The sequence below is a fragment of the Platichthys flesus genome, chromosome 13, assembly GCF_949316205.1.
Source record: "Platichthys flesus chromosome 13, fPlaFle2.1, whole genome shotgun sequence".
Taxonomy (NCBI): Eukaryota; Metazoa; Chordata; class Actinopteri; order Pleuronectiformes; family Pleuronectidae; genus Platichthys; species Platichthys flesus.
The window spans coordinates 17,385,703-17,406,319 of NC_084957.1; the positions used below are offsets into that span (position 1 = coordinate 17,385,703).

Genomic DNA, 20,617 nt, shown 5'->3' on the forward strand with positions numbered 1-20,617 from the left:
CTTGTGGACTTTGGACTAGAGCTCATGGTCTGACAACTTAACTGGTATCCCTCCATTGACCCAACACTAATTATGTTAATGTCATTAAATATCAAACTGGATTAATTTCAATAAATCAATAAATTTGATCTGTTTAGCCCATATTCACAATTTGCCTTATAGATTATATTATTATAAACAGTAGAGTGAGGAAAATTTTAAATCCTTTTAATGGGGAAATAATCCAGAGACCTAAAAGCGTCTCAAGTGAGGGATCCTTCTCTAAGGACCTTCATTGGCCCTGGGAAATACCAGTCCATCCCAGTCTCCTTAAATTAAAACTGCATTTAACTCCAAACCTTACTAAACTCCCTAAATATGCCTTATCTCATCAAGAGAAATATTTCATCAAGAGCTCTGTATCATTTCTTAAGAAATTCAGACAAATAACAAAGAAAGTGAGTTTGTCTTTCCTGGATCTGGATCTGCACATGTCCTTCCCTGACTCAAATCTCATCTTTCCACATTAGCGTGATAATCTGTCCAGTGGTTTTTGCGTAATCCTGTTGACAAACAAAATTAGATGAAAACATACCAACCTTTGCCGAGGAAACTATAAATTATATGATTAATTATGTCACTTTCTTTTTCTTCATACATCTTTTTCATACAATGTTGATCAGTCAGTGTTTACCCCCCCCCCCCCCCCCCCCCCCAGATGTGGCTTAGGCAGGACATTTCATTCAACTGTTCATTTGTTTTTTTAATACCATTAGCCTTCAACCATTAATTCTTAATCACTTTTAATTAACTGTTTTATCCATTCATTCACTGGGTAACGATTTCAAACCATTTATCTAAAACTTTTACCTTTTCCACCATTTGGCCTGTACTTATAACTATTGATTTTAACTGTTTATATATAACTTGTGGCTATCCACTTTAAAAATGAGTCCAAATCCTTTACCATTGTAGTATTCGATCAATGATGCACACAGTCATTCACTTTTGCCAAACTACACACACACACACTAACACGCACCCATATCATATAGTGTGTATACATACATATATTTGCATTATATGAACATAGAAGAAACAAACTCTTCAGAATCGCGTTTAATAGGAAAGTAATAGTCCAACAAATCAGGAAAGCAAATGCAGCGACACACTGTCATCATTATTTGATAGTGTACTGACATGCAAACTCTATTAAGCTGTCTTCAAATATGCAAAAATGATATGATTTTACAATGATTACATATTCACTTCCCCAGCTGGCTGGCTCCGAGCGTCTCCATTTGTCATCGACTATTGTGTCCAATTATATGATTAGCTTTGAACACTCCAGCACTTCGAGAGCTCTCGTGTGTTCTGCCGCGCAGAGTGATTCACAAACAAAGTCATTACAACATGTATTCACACATATCAAATAACAAAACAGATGGCCACTGTGCTCGCCGCCTGATTTGTTTTCCACACGAGTGGTAGGGGAGAAAAAAAAAAGAGAGTATTTTGTCTGAGCTGTGCTTAATGCTGACTGTTTTTTATTCCCAAAGAAGAGCAGCTGGCTGCCGCGCTGTTAGATCAGCTCCTATGAAAGACAATCTTGTTTTCATTAATTTCTCTACAACAAAGGCACTTGTTGGGAAGATTTAGAATTACAGCTGGTAAAGCTTCCGGATAATTCATCACAGGGACTTGACAGGAAACTTAATTGTTTTAAATGCCAGTTGCTGTGAGCGGCGCGGCTGGTTTTTCTTTGATGTCTAACAGGTGGGACAGATAGATGACCCTCTGATGTTTCATTTGACCTTTGACCCCCCCGGTCATCAATCCACTCGGAGTCCGCCGGCCAATAAAGCTATCATCGCGTGATGAACTGCACTTCCCAGAATTCCGTGTGAGATGGAAACGTCGGAGTCTGCCTCGTCCCGTTAAACGCGATGTAAATCTACTTCCTCTGTGTGCCCTGGTCCTTTCTTGCATATGAACATTGGGTGAACCAATCAGGAAACATATGGACTCTCAGTGCAGTTTGTCCTTTTACCGCTGTGGCACACTGACATATCTCAGTGGGAATTTAACTGCTTGTAAAGACGTGAGAATTTAACACGCATAAAACCAGACTCACTTTAAGAAACACCACCGACACGGCGGCTTCCTAATTGTCTGAGACACTACGTAGTTACTCAGCTCCACTGACTCACTGTCTAATCCAGTTAGGACTGTGTTGCTGTGAAAGACACACTAAGTTGATTATTTTAGAAATTGGCAACTCCAAATCAATTCTTAGCTCCTGAGATGTTTTTTTTTTACACAGACAAGACATCAAGACCAGTACATGTTAGCCCTTCTGTCATTTGAGAAACCAAACTCCTGCAGAGTGCTGGTCAGCTGTTTATCCTTTTTCTTTATTAGTATTGAACAAATCACGGGTCCAAATGGCACCAAATTCAGAACTGCACTTCTTAAAGGGTCATTATCAATACACAAATCAAGGGCGAGATGCACAGTCCACATTCATAAAGCTGATTGTACCTTAGTAGCTAGATAAACGGATATTTCAGGATCTTGCTTCTAACTCCTGCAGACCCGACATGAAAGCATCCCGGTGCAGAACGGAGTTTTCTCTCTTAAGGTGGAGGTTGCTCTAAATCTAGCAGATAACCTCACTGACATCTCTTGAGGATGTTACTGTAAATGCACTTCAAGGGACTGAATCATTTAGCATCTAATCAATATGATTCGCAGTGCACCATAAACACACTTCAGTCCTGGTGGAGGGAGCCGTTACGGATGTAGTTAACTTCTCTTTTAGGCGTCGACGGCATCGAGAGACAAACGAAAGATTTGCTCTCGTGAAGACGTTTGAGATGTAACAACATGCAGAAACCAAAAAGGGAGAAGTAACTCTGCACAAGACACAGAAGGATCCAGCCCCTCTCCTCGTCAATCCTGCTCTGGCAGAGAGATGGGATCTCGCTGTGCCATGCTGCCATCACCTGGTCAATAAATTCAGCAACTTTAAATATGTATGTGTTGCAATTATAGATTTTACATGTTATATTTACTCCATGGCCATGATGCAACACTGAAGATATATATAAAAAAACATGGTGTACAGACCAAACAGGAAGAGATCACACAAGAAACCCACCATTGTTTCCTGTAGGCTGCTGTGGAGGCTGTCAGACCCTTGGTGGTTGTCAGGCGACATAGTGAGGAGGCTGAGGAGGGTTTCAGTATCTATTCACAGAGTCAGACCAAACACTGAGATACTGTGTGGGGGCTATTATCTAAACCATCACCGCCTTTATTTCCGCTTGCATTTGTTACACCTGAGCCACTCGCTCCGACGCTGCGTGTGCCAGAGCAGAGCTGCACAAGAAAAAAAATCTCAAGTCTCATGGGTGAGTCAATCAGCTCCGAACACAGATGTTTTTGCCACAACAGCAGCACTCCCATACTGTGAGTGTAAATCACACCTCGGAAATTAATTGCAAGTTTTGATCCTTTGGATAATGAACTATACTGGGGCGATACACGCAGTGTTACATTTGGCTGCGGGAATCCACAGAGCCCATATATGTGCGGTGTTCGACGGCCGCTTCATGTCATGGCACTGGTCACGTTGCTCATCGTGTGCCGGCTCTTCCGTCTCACACTGCGCAGATAGTTCCTGTACAGGATCACACTGATCACTCGGTCCTGGAACTGTTTGGAGACGATGTAATACAGAATAATGTCCAACACGGTGCTCATGTTCATCAGGAATGTGGTGAACACCGCCCACGTGCTGAACCCGCCATCCTGGCCCGTCCCTATGAAACGGAGCAGTAAACACACGTGGAAAGGCACGAAGCACACCAACACCTGGATAATGAGCGTGATGATGATCCGGATGGACTTCTGCTTCACTTTAGGTTTGAGCTTGGAGGTGCGGCCGTGGATCAGATTGTCCACGATGACGACGTAGCAGCCTAGCATTATACAGATGGGAACCAGGAAGAAGAAGATGAGTCGCACAAAGTTGACAGCATTGTCGTGGCGTAAGTAGACAATGTCCTGCATCTTCACGCAGGTGGTGAAGTTGGAGATTTGATCGGGGTCGTGCTCGGAGAAGAGCAGGGGGACGGTGCAGCCCAAGGTCATGAGCCACACCCCCAAACACGCCACCACGGCCTTGGGGACGTTCCTCAGCTCCTTGCCATGCCTTGGCTGCACGATAGCCATGTAGCGGTCAGCGCTGATCAGAGCAAACAGCCAAAGAGCGATGCAGGGGTAGAAGATGGTGAGAGCGGCCATGACCCGGCAGAAAATATCTCCGAAGGGCCAGTAGTCCTGGTGGTTGTAGACCATCCTGAAGGGAAGCAGCAGGATGAAGGTGAGGTCCACCATCGCCACGTTTATCATGTAGACAGTGACCGAGTTCCTCCTCTTGGTGGTGAGAGAGAAGACCCACAGGGCGGTGATATTGACGATGACTCCGACGATGAAGATGAAGCAGTAGAAGATGAGACCGACCAGGCGGTACTCCACCGGCCCCTGCTCAGGCCTCTCAGCACTGGACCCCACAGACATGTTGGAGCTGTTCAGATCCAGCTTCATACTGAAACTTACACAAGTCAGCAGGAAGAAAATGGTTTTCATGAATGTTTGTTATAGTAAAATATCACTGTGTGTTTCCGCTTAACAATTTTTAATTTGATGTTTTAAACAGACAATCAAGTCTGTAATAAGTAATTCTATAACTTAACATTTGCTCTCCGAATATTTCATTAAAAAGTTAAAGATGTCTTCATTGAATAAATCTTTTGACTGATATATTGATATCAAATTACAACAAATTTGAAGAAAAAAAATGTATATTACAACTTACTTTTGAACATGATTTGGAAATATTCACTCATGTGTCCATACACGATTGAAATCTTGAAAAAAACAAAAACATTAAAAAGGTATTTAATATTGGGATTTATTTTCAGCAAAAGTACAATAAACACTGTTCTTGTATTTGAAAGAAACTGATTTGAGAATAACTGGGTTTCAAGAAGGAACAGTGTGGTTGAAATAACTAGAAGTTATGTATCTGTGTTTTAAAGCTTAAAACAGAACTTTGAAAACATATATCCTTAAAAGTGAAACACAGGTAGACTAGGGCAAATAGATCATTCTTAAAAAAGAAATAGAACAAATAAATATATGTTATTGTATGAGTTACATGCATATAAAAAAGATCAGAGTTACTGGTATAGATGTGGAAGTGAGATCCTTACATGCGAGAAACTTTCTCTGCGCTTGATGAGAAATCATGTGACTTCTGTGGTTCACATTTAAAAATACATGTCCTCCCCTCTGAAACTGTACTTTCTGTCTTTCACTTTTGTACATGATCATCATCACGGCGATCATTATCGTATTCATATTTTAATTATATTGAGTTATTTGCTTTACCAATCAGTCTTTTTATAGATTATACAAGATTATTGTTCTATCTGCTCCTTTTCATTCAAGATCTGAGATTTTTGTGGTTGCATTTAAAACGCTTCGTTTAGTCGACTAATGAAATCAACGTATATGTGTGAATGTGGATATGAATGTGAGAATAAAATAACGAGTTGGTTTACATCAATTTGTACAAAAACCCAGCATCGATACACACAGATAGTAAATAGCTTTAAGATATCGCCTTTTTTTCTCCATGTTGAAGGCCACACTGATCAGGCCACCATCCCTGAACAATAAAAAACTGAACTTACCACAGAAATCACACAAACACCTTATCAGACTTGCACCAACAGGTTCACGAAGCAGCGCCGCAATTTATCTGAGCACTTTGCTCTAACTGCACAAAACAGGGAAGTGAATGCTCATTTCTCAAAAGGAGATGTGATGGAAACCGTGGTGAGACCGAGCACGGTGTGAAAGCCCCCATCACTTCCTGTGTCGGCCGTGGGCTGCAGTGGCGTCTGCACTTCAGATTCCTTTACAGTAGCTACGTAGCTGGAACACAAAAGGGCTACAGCTTTCCACAGTCTGCAATTACACCCCCTTAAAGAAAATGATGTGCCATTAGAAGTGGGAGTGTGTTTGGCAGGCAGAGAGATGGCAGATTTAGGGCGAGTTATTGATTGGAAAAGTGGGGTCTGTCACAGCACATTAGTTCTCAGGGGAGTAATCCACAGCAGGTTGCTGTGAGAAGCATCTGCTGCTGGAGAGAAGTAATTAAAAACAGGATGTTGAGGCAGTTGCCATATAAACAGGAAATAAGATGGTGGTAATAGACACTTCACGCTGATGCTGTGAGATGGTTTTACACCACGTCGACTTAATGGATGCAAAGCGCATACCTCAGGTGAAATGCTCAAGGTCAGCCCGGACCTGGAGTGAATACAGATGAACGTGTGTGATTAATGTGTGTGTGCGAGCTGGTTAGAGCCGTGAATTAGGACGTTTGGCTCAGAGAACATTGTGCAATCAAAACTTCTTCGCCCTGATCGCCCAACTGCTAGTTCTCATTCCGATTATAGATCATTCCAAACAGGAAGTACATCATACTTTGCCACGACTCGTGTAATTTCCTGCTCGTGCCTTCTGACGGCTCGCCACCGTCTGATTGACCTCTTTAAAAGGTGACGTCTGTTTTGTACAGTTGATTCAGATTTGCCCTTCTCTCTGACACCTCTCTCCATGATTGCTACGTGATTTGTACCCCCCCGATTGTCACAACAGTGTTCGTACGGAAGCTGCTCATCCAGTTGGATTCTTATTGCCGGGAAATAATTATCTATCGGCTCATCCTCCCGATGTGTCTTAAAAATCTCACAGCAGATGGTACTTTGTGCTCATTGCAAGATGTTGTTATGACAACAGTCTGTGATGTTTCATCTCCTTGTTACTTGTCAGGTGGTTGCCTCAGTGAGTTCACCACTCCATGATAAACAATAGCCTGTATACAATGATTAGAAGATATAATATATGTGTTAAGAACATTATATCAAGACAATATTGGGTAAAATTCAGACTTTTGTTATCTTCGACTGGATTTTTTTGAGTATTTACATTTTGTCTGTTGTCCAACTGACAACGTTATAAAGGAAAATAAGTAGCTGCTCCTGTTTTTTTACGTCTGTCATTTTTGAGATTAGGGGCTTGATGTCTGTCAAAGACGTTTTTACTTCCTTAACCTTTACCTCATTATCCTGCTTTACACTGTCCTCTAGAGGTCGATGGTGGATACTACAAAACTGACTAAGTGCCAAATGTCTATTCTTATTCATGGATCGATCGATTTCACTGCATATAATTCTATGAAATTTTAATCCATTGTAAAAACATTTGCTCAAACCTTACATTCTTCTTAGTTGTAAAGTAAAAAGTCTTAATGATTCAGTTCACACATTTATAGGATACACTGTTATAGAATATGACATCAAATGATTATATCCTGCTATTAAATTCAAAGTTAAAGATCTAGTCTACACATGCTTCAAGGTATAAAATATAATGTGCTTTTTGCTCATTTCAAAAGTTCCAGATGAATTCAGAATGGAGATCTCCCGCTTAGGGCTCTCAGCCACTTTCCATTGCTCGGCTTTAAGTCTATTCTGTCCAAAATGTTTAACTGGTAAAAAAATAAATAAAGCCAACATTTAGAAAGTAAGTAAAATCACATGAGCTTAAATGAAAATGTGTATTTGTCATATATATAGTGTAGGCTATAGCTTTGGTTGCTTACATTTCTTCAGTTTTTTTTAATCACAATGAAATAATTAGAAAAATACAAATAAAATTGCACAACGACACACATATACTCCGCCCTTAACACTCACTCATTTTTAAATATTATTTTATTTCAGATGTTATTTTAATAGGCTCAAACATTTGAACAAATTCAGAAAAAAAACAGTTATTAACAGTTTCACTTACAATGAGTTCAATTTTGAAACATTGAAGTGAATAACCTTATAATGACCCGGGGTGAGGAGGAGGAGGAGGAGGAGGCCTTCATGGCCCTTCATAGTCTAAACTCTATACTGTCAGGTTTTTTTGGGGTTTGCCATCACAGTTGCCAAAGAGGCAACTGTGATGGCAGCTGGTCATTGAAGCACAATGAATCCTGGAATCATTTGGGCAGGGAGGAATCCACCAGTTGGACCATTCGTTTCTGTTGGACTCTTTATTTGTCAGCGGCATTTGAATCAGCCGTCGGAATGGGACAGCCCTGTTGCACCAGTGTGAATATCTCCAAACAAATGTGGGCCTTTTTTTTCGCAAAAGCGTTCCATAAAACAAGCATAAAACAAATCCGGGCCACCTTTGGCACCTTTGGTTGAAACAGTATGTGGGTCATATGAAATTATGCCTTTTGACAGTATGGGCCAAGTCCGGTCCAAAACAACGCTGCTATGTGGGATGCATGGGAGTGAAAGGTCCCAGTACAACAAGAGTAAAGCTTCTAAACAAGCCACCTTGGCATTTCTGCATCTTAATCAGGGTCATGTACCTAAAGTCAACACAGACGACACGTCTATTTGACATGTTGTGTGTGGCCCTCACCTCTCACCACGTCATTCAGGTGAGTGAGCTACACAATCCTCACCAGAACAGGAACACTTGGACATACATCAGTGTGATAAGAGCTACCATGACAAGTGATGGAAACTATCTTTGAGAACAATTTATTTTACATCTACTTTAACATTATAGCTTGGTCCAGTCACATTTGTTAAAAGGGAGGAGGCAGGGTTAATGACCTATACTGCATATAGCCACCAGGGGGCAGTCAAGACCCTATTACAAGATCTCGCGAGAACTGCAAAAGTAATCAGAAGGATATCACAGGACATTATGGCTAAAAACAAAGTGTAAATGACGAGGCTTACTTGGATGACACCACAGGGAAGTGTACGGAGGCATTTTTTGTTTTTTTCTGTATTTTTTTACTTTTGAAGAAGTACTCGCAAGTTACTTCAGTTGTATTGATTCGGCTGCAAGGCTGTTTACCCCTGAAACTGAAGGGTTTTGTGGACTCAAACACTTCACCCACCCCTAATTCACTATCTACTATAATTATCTCTGCCGAGGGCTGAGTAGAGAATGAGTGAATTTTCATTTCTTGGTAAACTATCGTGTTTGTGTTCACGTCCATTTTAGCCTCAGCAAACTAATTCTAAAGCAGCTGAAATGATGATGTGACTCTGCCGATAGTGAGATGATAAACCTACAGTTGAACGGTTTTCCTGAGAATTTACAACTGAACTGAATCTCAACGTGTGTGAATGTGATTTCACTTCCATCTTTACGACTCACTTCCTGAAAAAATAAAATAACAGATGAGGATGGATCCGTTGTGAGGTCTGACCGCAAATATTAAATCCTAGATTTCAAAAAAAATGTTGCACATGTTCATCAACGTCTCTTTCAGCTCCTTCTCACTTCAGTGTTCACTTTCAACATGCTCAGCCTCGTCGGTTTACTGACAGGACGCCTTATTTTATTTTTCAAAAACAGTTTTCTTTTCCTTGAGATGTTCATGGTCTTCCATTCTGTAAACTAATCTGATCCAATACAGCAGATTTCCTGGCGGCTTTGGGTCTATGATGACATGGTTGAGTCCATATAAATGTTCTGATCAGTTTGTGTGAGACCTGATTGGAACAGTCCCACTGAGAGGCAAACATTTCTCAAATCTTATTCGTCATTTTGCTCGCTAACGTATATCCTCCTCTCTGTGAGCCTGTCGCTGGCTGTGCCCGTTGTGGAGCAGTTGAGTTGGATCTTGTTGCCATCGATAATATCCTTGGAGGAGCCCTCGGGTGACGTCCTCACCACGCTGGAGAAGGACCTGCTGACCTGCAGCCTCAGCAGCTTCCTCAGTTTCCTCTTGTAGCCCTTGCAGGCGAAGAAGTAGATAAATGGATCCAAGCAGGAGTTGAGGTTCATCAGACACACGGTGATGTGCAGCGACACCTGGAAGGCTGTGAGATCGGCGCAGTCGGTGCCCGACACCAGCTTGCGGATCATGTACTGCAGGATGTTGATGTGATAGGGGCTGAAGCAGACGACAAACACCAGAGACACGCAGCAGATCACGCCGATGACCTTGCGACTTCGGCCCGACCTTTCTGTCAAGTAGTTGTTCTTGGCTGTTAGGTGGAGTTTGGAGCATAAGACGGCGTAACACACAAGGATGGTGATCACAGGGATGACGTAACCCAAGAAGACAGCACCAATCAGTATAGTGGCAATGTGCTCGACCTTCTCAAAGTTGGGGTATTCCATGCAGGTGATGTGGCCGTCGGCTTCTTCGTTGGTCATGGGCATTCCGAGGAGGGGGAGGGTCTGCCCCAGGACCAGCAGCCAAACGGCAAGACAGATGTAGCGCACGTTGCTGACTTTCCTGAGCCGGGCGAAGCGCAGAGGCAGGACCACGGCGATGAAACGATCCACGCTGAGGCAGGTCATGAAGTTGACCCCTGCGTAGGTGTTGATGTAGAAGATGAAGCCTGAGATCTTGCACAGCGACTCGCCCATGGGCCAGTGGAAGCCCAGAGCATAGTAGACGATCCTGAAGGGCAGCGACAGGGTGAAGATGATGTCGGACATGACCAGGTTGAGGGAGTATAAGGTGGTGGAGTTCATTTTCTTCATGTTGGGACGGATGACGTGAAGGGCGAGGCAGTTCCCGAGCAGGCCCACGATGAATACAGTACAATACAGAATGGGTATGAAGACCCTGGCGTAGTCCCGGTGGTCATACAGGGTATTGCAGGTGGAGCTGTTGTTGGCGGGCGAGGAGGTCAAGATCACAGGCACAGCAGTGGAACCCATTTTGGATATTGTAGGAAACAGCAGCTGCAAAAGTGAAAATAAAGTGAGTTGATGCTTTGGTGAAACTCAGGGATTTTACACTGGATTTCTGTTTCATTTTAAGCATCAAGTTAAAGGAAACTCAGACGTGTAAAACCCCATTAAACGCTCAGTCAATGCTTAAACGAAACTCTTTTCTTCAACCAAGATCACAAGAGCAGGTTCGAGACTCGCTTTCAATAAGGAAGTTACGGTATTTTGCATCACCACTGCGACTTAAACAGCTAGTGCCTCAAAAATAAGTCCTTTAGTGTGCTTGTTTTACAGTAGCAAGCTTTGATAGTTTCTACAAAAAAGATGTTTATGATAGTATCAATGTGACCTATAGTAATAGAAATTAATTTTGACAAATTACATATACTTTTCATTTAGCTCTAGTATTTAATAAACACTGTTTATTTTGATTATTATTATTATTATTGTTATTATTATTATGTTATTATCATGATTGATATTATTATCATTTAAGTAAGTCGAATGTGTGCCGTAGACATAGAAGTTGTTTTTGTGGTGTATAGAGCCACCTTGTGGATATTTGTAGCAAAGCCTGACAGGGACCAAATTCCACTTGCATGCTTTTCACTAATTAAGATTTGCTGTCAGTAATGACATTGTTAAAATGAATAATAAATAAATTTCAGTTTAACAACAGCTTTAAAGTTGCTCTTTTTCCCCTCATCACATGAAGCTTTTTTTTTTATTATGTAACTTGATGTAAAAAGAACAATAATATCAAAATATTTCTAAATATAATTAGATCAAAGACGATACAAGAAGATGAAAGGGAAGAAGAGTTGTTGTTTGAACGGAAATGCAACCGTCCCCTGAACTACTAACACGTCGTCCACTGATGCACGCCCACAGGACAGAAATGTGTTTGTGAACCCAAAAGTGAGATGAAGGAAGTCTGTGAACAATAACACGCAGCTTTACTGATTCTGAATGCAGCTGCAACATGCACTCTCACATTTTAACTGTGAAAAAAACATGCCGTGTTGAAAGATGGCCTTGCAAATGAGGAAGTCTGCTTCCCAAGGGTGCCCTGCTTCAGAATGGCTGGCAGTCGGAAAGTCACATTGTTTGAGCCAAAAGTAAAGCCCGCTCCCCATGTGGCTATCTCCTTATGCAGCAGAGAAAAACCAGTTCCGGGCAAATTCAGGGCAAACATGCAACATCGCAATAAAACTATGTAATGGACTTACATTTAGCAGGTTGAAATTGATAAGGTTTGAAACTCAATAACATTTTTCTTTTCTTATGGGACTCATTTCAGGTGGTTTGCCTCAAATTGTGGGTTTCATTTCGGTGTGTTGCTTTCATTCTGGCATAAATAAGTATTTTAGCACAGAAATTGCCCGATTATTTTACCCTCTTTATTAATTTCAAACTACAGTAGATACCGTTTGCAACGTTGTGATGATGAGATTAGATACAGTTTTATTTCCCACTCTTTTTGCAAACTAGATTTCAAGAATTCTGCAGAGTACAGCGGATCAACCCACCACCAGCTAAATGACTAAACTAAAAAGTTGTCTTCTTGTTACAGGTCAGAGACAAAACACACACACATACACACACACACACACACACACACACACACACACACATATATATTTTTACAAACTCACCTCTTGGATGGACGCTGCTCAAACGGATCCAGACAACATGGAACAAAGTTTGTCTCAACTGTTAGAGCTGCCCTGACACTCACCCCCACCACGCCACGAGGAGTGAGGACATGACACACAGAAATCAAGATCCGTATATGCTGCCAGTAACCATAGTGACAAAATATCCTGTTGTAGCTCTCTCTCCCTCTCTTTATCTCTCTCTCTCTCTCCCTTCACATACAGATGCTTGTGTCTCTACATCCCCGCCCTCTGCTTTAACCTTTACAACTCTCTATCTCTCAGCAAACCACAATCTGGAGGGTGTCCAACGCATTTTCATTAGTAATATTGGCCTTTCGAGGCATGTGCGACCTATAAAGGGGGAAGAATATCTTTGCCCAATGCAACCTGCTGTTCCATGTGTTTACCCACGGCAGGATGTGGCTGCAACTTGTTTTCTTTATAAAGAGACTTATTTTGACTACAAGGCCTCCGTATCTATTTTTTTGCATAAATTGACATGACTCAAATTCAAAACTAATCGGGAAATCTCCCTCGAGACAAAGACAAATGAGTGACAGCCCAAACTCGGAACTTCCCCTTCACTCCAGAAACACCTTTGTTTTGACATTTCAAGCTGAAGAATGACGTTCTGAAAGACGAGAGCAGCAGAAGTGACAGATTTTACTGAAAACAAAGCTCTCGCTTGAGTTTGTGATGAATGTCACGTGTGTGGCAGATGTTGCCCTGGTGAAGGAAGCATGATTTTTATGATATTTTTGAACAAAATCACCGGTAATTCTGTGATTGGGTGTCAAAAAACATCAGAGATACAATAGAGGTCATGGTTTGAGACGTGGTTTCAGTTCAGACCCAAAAGAAACAAATTCGCTTTGGAGTTAGACATCAGAGACAAGTTTAAATGTAGTATGTCAAGCTTTGATGCTACATGAAAGGAGAAAGAAACAACTTGTTTATGTTTTCTCATATTAACTTAAAGAAATAAATCAATATTATTAATACTCAAATCAGGGTTTGTTACACAGCTGGGGTTTTCTGTACCAACTCTGTGGTTTTCACACCTTTGAATCACTCCAGCTGCAGTACACACTCTGTGTCAACACAAGCAGGATGATATTTATTAAAATCTATCTGGACAGTATTAGATTTCAATCCTATTTTGATTGATCCATATGCTCAGTATTGACTATATTTCCCTCTCAAGGGGCAAGACAGCGATAAAGAGCCGGATCTTGTGTTTGTAATTTTATTTGCTGCCAAATACAAATAAATTCATAGTCTGTTTTTGTGTTTTTTTTTATGACCATAACCTTCCTTTGTTGAAAACAAGCAGAGGAAGCAGTGTAACTTCCCCATGCCCTGGCCTTGTGGGTCTGACTCACCGGGCCTCAGACGGCCAGATCACACCCATCGCTGACAGACAGCAGCATGGTATTCTGCAACGGCTATTCATAGCACACAATGGGGCTGAATACCCCCCGACATTTTTTGAAAACAAGTGGCACCTATAATAACTTTGCACTCTGCTGTTAGATATGTGGGTCTCAATTCAACAGAGAAGAAATTATAACAGTAATAATAATGTCAATTTTATTTATATAGCCCATTTACAACAACTTGGTTGTTTTACAAAGTAAGAGGAACAACAAGAAAACAGCACCGCGCAATACATAAAAATACCGATGGTCAAAATAAAAGGAAATTGAATAAAATGTAATAAACTCTGCTGGGATAAAAAAGTTTTCAACTTGAATAGAAGGTAAAGGAAATAGATTTTTATCAATGATGGGTGATAGAGTGGGGGCAGATGGAATATGGAGTGGTGAGCTGTTCCACTCGTCTGCTCTGGTTACGAGTCTCGTTTTAGGCGAGTCCAGGGACAGCTGACTGGTCTGATCTCGTATGGAGACGTAGGGGGTGTCAAAACACAATGACCCCAGTCTCGATAACGATTATAATGCAGGAACTAAAGACTGAGGGTTGGTTAGTTGAAAAAAACCCGTCATTTCTCAGAAAAAACGTTTGACACAAATGTTGGTACATCCTGTTCAGAGAAGGCTTTGAGATAAAATCTTCAAAAAGGATCTGCTCTATTGTGGGGTCTGTTATCATATCGCTGATTTCACTTATTTTTTATCTGGGAGGTGGATGAATGTAAGATACTCTGAAGTAGTGTTATGATGATGCCCCCAATGCATTTAGGCTAAAAGTTCTCTTTCGTGGCTTTGAGTTTACATTTATTATCTATTTCCCAATTTGGTTAGCCATGTTGTAACAATAACAAAATATGTAAAATGAAGTTGATATTTCAAATGTAAGACTCCGGGATATAGAGAGAAAACAATACCATAATGTAGTCTACAGGTCTTCAAGTCAAAAACACACGTCAAGACTTTACCCTGTATGTCAGCTGTATATCATGGATGTAGTTTAATATTAAAAGTGATCCAACTGCTGCTAAACATGGTACAAGTATAAGTTTACTACAAGATTGCTGCCCTCTCTGTTGTTTTTCAATAAGCAGTTTGGATTAGATTGCATAAGAGCTACAGGAAACTTCTGCGGCTGCTCTTTATCTCTAGAAAAAACATGTTGTGTCGGAAAAATGTACATCTAATAGCCAACTTTAATTTCTGCTGCACTTTTTTATAACGGTTTTTTATGACACAGAAGAGCCAATTACAAACTAAATCAAACATCACTTTAAACAACCATAAATTATATGAACAACTTTTTATAATAAATAAGAAAATGTGGTTTTGTCTTGTTGAGCTTTAGGTATTTGGCTGTGTTGGATGAACTGTGCCTTGTGCAAAACAGATGTGAAGCCCTGTAGATGCACTTTAAAATCATGATCATGCTTTGATTACAACATCCATTGTGTTGGTGTGTGATCCCCAAATAGTTGCAGTGTAACTGTTTGAGTTCAAGTGACTGCAGTGACCTCTCACAGCGGGTCAGTAGGAACTGGCTGCACGTAAAGCAGTGGGTGTGTTGTAATCACTGGCATGTGGCCGTTATTCCATTTAGTGCTGCTCAAGCCACTTCATAAGAAGTTCATGGATTTAAGCCAAATGAGTTTTAAATGGTTCTTGAGCCCTTAAGTAAAATTAAAGGTTTAATAGTAAGTGGATTTGAAATACCATTCATCATCTTTCCTCAATAACTTTTTTAATGATTATCATATAAAACCACCTCCTCCCAGACGAACAGTTCTCTCTTCTGGTCAGAGAGGGGTACTGCAGCTGTCGAGGATCACCCAGAGAGGGGTAAACAGAGGAGGAGACGAGGTCAAAGGTTTGTATTTGAAACCTGTTTAGTGAACATGAAGACTTGTGCTGCAACGCCGTTGAGTCACTTAATGGCAGCAATGTCTTCACTTTTCTTTCAGAGGAAAATTCTCTTTTAATTCAAGACATTTCTGAAGACATACTCTAAAGCCTCAACTTATTTGTCTTTTTGACCTGCAGCCACACCTGCAACCGACAACAATGTAATTCTATCAGATACAACAGCTAAAGGAGAAGTACATGTTTATCATCTGAAACTAAATTTTGTGTAATTTTAAATATGCTAAAGAGTCAATCCAATATTTAAAATGTATGAAGTTAGATATAAAAAAGAAGGAACAGTTTATTGCACATACAGTAGAAGTAGTGGCTAGAGGTGTTGTGTTAACAAGTGATTATTATCAGATAGATTGGTTTACCGAAGGTAAAAGTAACAGCACCACAAGAAGCGTTCATTTCTCTTATATGACAGATCTTTGATACTTATATTGCATCAAATTGCAATCACTCGTAAATATCAGTACATAAATGTGCTTGATTCTTTTCATCAAGATCCTTGAATTGAGAAATTGAGGAAATGCAATGTTCAGTTTGCAAGATTTAGTGACATTCAGTGTGGGAGTTGCCTGTTGCAGCTGAACACCCCTCACCTCACCCTTCCCTTCCAAACATCAGAGAGAACCTGTGGCTACAATTGTCATAAAAACTGAAAAAGTGTTTTAGTTTGTCCAGTCTGGGCTGCTGTAAAAAACATGGCGGCCTCCGTAGAGAGGACCCGCTTCTGATGTAAATATTAAGAGTTGATTTAAGGCTTAAGAAAAGAGATGATGATCACACACTAGTAAAAACATCCCTAGGATTATTTTATGTTTGTATTTCTGGCAATATATCCCTTTCACCTAAATCTTACACGTCCCTCCACCAAGTAACCTTGTAATCCGTCCAGTAACTTTTGCGTAATCTTCCTCAGCTCCATATTTACAATTCAACATGCAAACCAATCAATGTACAAACAGACTGGGTTTAAAATGTAACCTCCTTGGTGGAGACTCAAATCCATACTTTCTATACCTGCAGCCACGAAGACACAAATTAACACAGAATTGAATTTGAAAAATACAGAGCAACGCTAAACTAGATTAGACACAATAAACTATCAAGCAGATCTTTTTTTAAGATGAAACTTATACGTGAAGTTAATCAGGGGTCCTTTACAGCTAGTGGTAGTAGTAGTAGTAGACTTCATCAGCTCTCCTATAGTATTATCTCTTATTGACTTAATAAGTGACATTTAGGGACCTTGGGTTCACTCGTCTCTGTGATCAGGCTCTTGGCAAATGAATTGTCAACGCACACCAGTTATCACTCAGACCAGTTTAACGCGACTTCATGACACTATATATATGCACAATCCTTTCTGCTTCTGCAAGATCATAGGGCAGCATTTCCAGAAACTCAGGAAACGATAGAAGTTAAATTTAAATGCTGTAATCTGCACTATAAACAGACAACCTGCACCTGCACCTGCTCAACCACACACACACACACACACACACACTTTTAGCAGCAGCTCTACCACAAGGCGCGGGAGCCAGGAGGAATGAGGCCTGTGAGAGGGAGCAGGAAAGGTGGGTGAGGAAGTGGTGTTGGTATTTATCGACGCACTCCCACACACACTTCAGATGTGGCTGTAGAAAAAGAGACGCACAACGTGTTCTCATTCTGGCAAACTTCTCGCAGAATGTAAACAGTTGAAATCTTGTTCTTATAAAGTTCTTGATTGTAGGAGAGCAGATTGCGTTCACAAGTGTGCAGTTTATAAAGTAAATTTATATTCAATTACACACTCCACTTCACGTATTAGTTTTTCTTCATAAAGGAAGTGAAAGCAGCTGCTGTGCATTAATGACCACAACGTTTTTATAAAGAGAAAAAAAGTAAACGTATTAATCATGGTTAGGAAAACACATGCACAAGAAAAGAGCCCTTTATCACACAAACTTTGCTTATCAAAACTTTTTTTTGCTGCCCTATATTACAACTGAGTAAGAAAAACAAGAATAAGATCATATAAAAAGGAAAAAGCAATCGATATCTAACGATACATTTCAAACAGAATTCTCATACAAACATCATTTGGCTCAAACGTTTTGTTTTTTCTCTTCTGTTTCTTTCTACTACACATATTTACATGCGTAACTGTTATTTCCAAAGTGTGAAAGCGAGAGTAGCAGAGTAAACGAGAATCTTCTCTCTGACACTGTTTGTTGGCACATCTCTATAGCACCCGGCTGTGGTTTCGTTCAGGTGTTGCTGCTGCTGTTTTCAGCAGTCATTTTTGTGGAGGCACCGGAAGTATAAAGATAGTCCTTAAAGAGACTCATCACCCGCTTCTTGTAGGTCTTGATGGCAAAGAAGTAGATGACTGGATCCAAGCAGCAGTTGAGATTCATCAGTGAAACCGTCATCTAAAGGGAGAGGACTGATTGTGAGGAAGAAAAACTGATGAAGGATGTGTAAAGTCAAATAAAAACTATTTTTCCTACCTGTAAGGACATCTTAAAGGCCCTCAGTTCCTCACAGGATGGCTGGTGGTTGATCGTTCTGGACATGAACTGCATGACGTTGAGGTGGTACGGGCTGAAGCACGTGATGAAGGTGAGGAGGATGACGAGGATGATGGTGTTGGCGCTGTGGTTCCTCCTTGATCGGCCGGTCACCGTGCTCTGCCTGGCCGCCGCTCGAAGCTTCAGGTTGATCTTGGCGTAGCAGCCCAGGATGACGGCGAGGGGGCAGCAGAAGGAGACGGCGCAGGCCAGGAGCAGGAGATAAGGAGTGGAGCTGGAGCCTTCGAAGGTGAAGTACTCCATGCAGGTTCGTCTCCCCTGGTGCTCGCGCAGCATGCTGCGGAACATCAGGGGAGCTGTCTGCAGAGAGACCAGAGCCCAGACCAGGCAGCAGACCCTGCGGACCACCCTCGCGCTGCGTAAACACTGCAGCTGGTGAGGATGCACCATGGCCAGATACCTGTCCAAGCTGATGCAGGTCATGAAACCAATGCCTGGAAGAAGAATAATGGATGTAGGCTTATGTATAATCCCTGGCCTTCCTTTCCCCCTAACTGTTCGCCTCCTGTTATTGAATGTTATTGAATGTTATTGCACTTTGTATTGGTTTTTAGTACTTAAGGTTAATTTGTATTGTTATATTGTATTATTTGCCTTTTTTTGTCATTGTACAGCACTTTGGTCAGTTATGCTGTATTTAAATGTGCTCTATAAATACATTTTACTTACTTACTTACTTACTTACTTACTTACTTATCAGATACAGAACAGCCTGACAAAGCAAATGATTGATTTCACAGATAGAAACCAAAGATCATTGAAGCCAAATGGGCTCAAAGAAGGTGGAGGTCCCATTCAGATAAATTTATAAAAGTATTTTAAAGTTGTTGTTTTTTTTGCTCTATATCCTCAGCCTCTATTCTCGTCTATCCTGCTGCTCAGAATGGAAAAATAAATGTCTAAACATGATTTAAAGACGTGGTTGCATTGATATTACCTGCATAGGTGTTTGCGAAGAAGAGAAGCGTGGTCAGTCGGCAGAGAAAGTCCCCGAAGGGCCAGTCAAAGTGACGGATGTAGTAAGTGATCCTGCCTGGCAGCGCCAGTGTGAAGAGGGTGTCGGAGAGCGCGAGGTTGACCAGGTAGATGGAGGTGGAGTTGAACTTGTGCTTCCTCTGGCAGATCACATAGAGAACCAGGCTGTTGCCGCACACGCTGATCAGGAAAACCACAGAGTAGAAAATGGGGAAAAGGACCACCGCTGCTCTCTGGTACACAAACACGTCGCAGCCGCTCCGGTTCAGGGAGTTGGAGGCAGAGATCTGGGTGATGTTATCAGCAGCCATCCCACCTGTCAGCCTGGGGAGAGGACCACACTGTAACTCAATCATTTGAAGCAGGACAGTGTGTATAGTGTGTGTATACAAAGGAGTAAGAGCATCATACTTACAGGAAGAGGTGCGTTTACTGTGAATGCTGCTGCAGTGTCTTCTGGTTGCAAAGTGAACACTGAGACTTTAAATCCCTCTGAAGAAGTTGTGTGAAGTGTTCAAATCCCACCTCTCCTTTCTGACATCATACCTCTGCCAAAGGTTGTCCTACTCTAACCCCTGCACTCAATTCATGCACTGTGCTTAACAGGATGCTTTGGGGATTGTTGAGTTTGACACTAATGCACAAATAACACCCATACATTTAACATGTAGTATAATATTGAAAAAAAATACAGAAAATATAAAAAATACAGTGTATGTGTTTTAAAAAAATATTCTGGATTGTTTTATTGTCTTTTTCCTACTCTACATTTGTATTGTTTCACCCTTTGGTAACATTTGGATTCTTACATCTCTTATCTCTTTGCACTGCCTCATCATTACCTTGTCGAAGGATGTTAAAGAGCACTTTATATAAAGATGACCTACATAGCAGCTCCCTAAAAGTGGAGCCAAAGTGTCTTGATCGCCACCTGCTGGCTGGATGAATATAAAACCCAGACTCCAACATGTTAGTAGATGGTCCAAACGAAAAACATTCAGTACATGTCAAATACATGTATCTGCAAATTGCTCAGTTTAGATGGTTTGTGTTTTTCCAGTAAGTTTCTAAGATTATAACAACTGGGTGGAGCATCATGATTGGCGGCTGAGACTAACGTATTGGTGGAGTGCATTTATCCTTGATACTGAGGCTCCACACCATGAAGACGACTGCAATCAGACTCTGGCTCCAAATGTGCAATCTGACAGCCTTTGTATCCGGGATATTTGAAGTGGGG

General features: G+C 41.1%; 3 protein-coding genes across 4 annotated transcripts; all 3 read right to left on the reverse strand.

Annotated features, from left to right (window-relative positions):
• Positions 1 to 1,083: 1,083 nt before the first annotated feature.
• On the reverse strand, positions 1,084 to 5,832 carry gpr18 (G protein-coupled receptor 18). Of its 2 annotated transcripts, none has more exons than XM_062403273.1 (3): positions 5,742 to 5,832; positions 4,862 to 4,913; positions 1,084 to 4,591 (listed from the first exon to the last, which is right to left on the reverse strand). In XM_062403273.1, exon 3 carries the CDS (start codon positions 4,588 to 4,590, stop codon positions 3,592 to 3,594), a length of 999 nt encoding a protein of 332 aa, XP_062259257.1. In that variant the 5' UTR covers position 4,591; positions 4,862 to 4,913; positions 5,742 to 5,832; the 3' UTR covers positions 1,084 to 3,591. The 2 variants fall into 2 exon arrangements, with proteins under 2 accessions (XP_062259257.1, XP_062259256.1); XM_062403272.1 differs by having other exon boundaries at positions 1,084 to 4,597.
• Positions 5,833 to 7,484: 1,652 nt separating this feature from the next.
• gpr183a (G protein-coupled receptor 183a) lies at positions 7,485 to 12,598 on the reverse strand. The gene is made up of 2 exons (XM_062403356.1): positions 12,483 to 12,598; positions 7,485 to 10,839 (listed from the first exon to the last, which is right to left on the reverse strand). The coding sequence occupies exon 2, from the start codon at positions 10,813 to 10,815 to the stop codon at positions 9,676 to 9,678; it is 1,140 nt and encodes a 379-aa protein (XP_062259340.1). The 5' UTR covers positions 10,816 to 10,839; positions 12,483 to 12,598; the 3' UTR covers positions 7,485 to 9,675.
• A 5,063-nt stretch (positions 12,599 to 17,661) lies between these two features.
• On the reverse strand, positions 17,662 to 19,989 carry si:ch211-184m13.4 (uncharacterized protein LOC798560 homolog). The gene is made up of 3 exons (XM_062402880.1): positions 19,340 to 19,989; positions 18,322 to 18,836; positions 17,662 to 18,243 (listed from the first exon to the last, which is right to left on the reverse strand). Exons 1-3 carry the CDS (start codon positions 19,731 to 19,733, stop codon positions 18,079 to 18,081), a joined length of 1,074 nt encoding a protein of 357 aa, XP_062258864.1. The 5' UTR covers positions 19,734 to 19,989; the 3' UTR covers positions 17,662 to 18,078.
• Between the last annotated feature and the right edge of the window lie 628 nt (positions 19,990 to 20,617).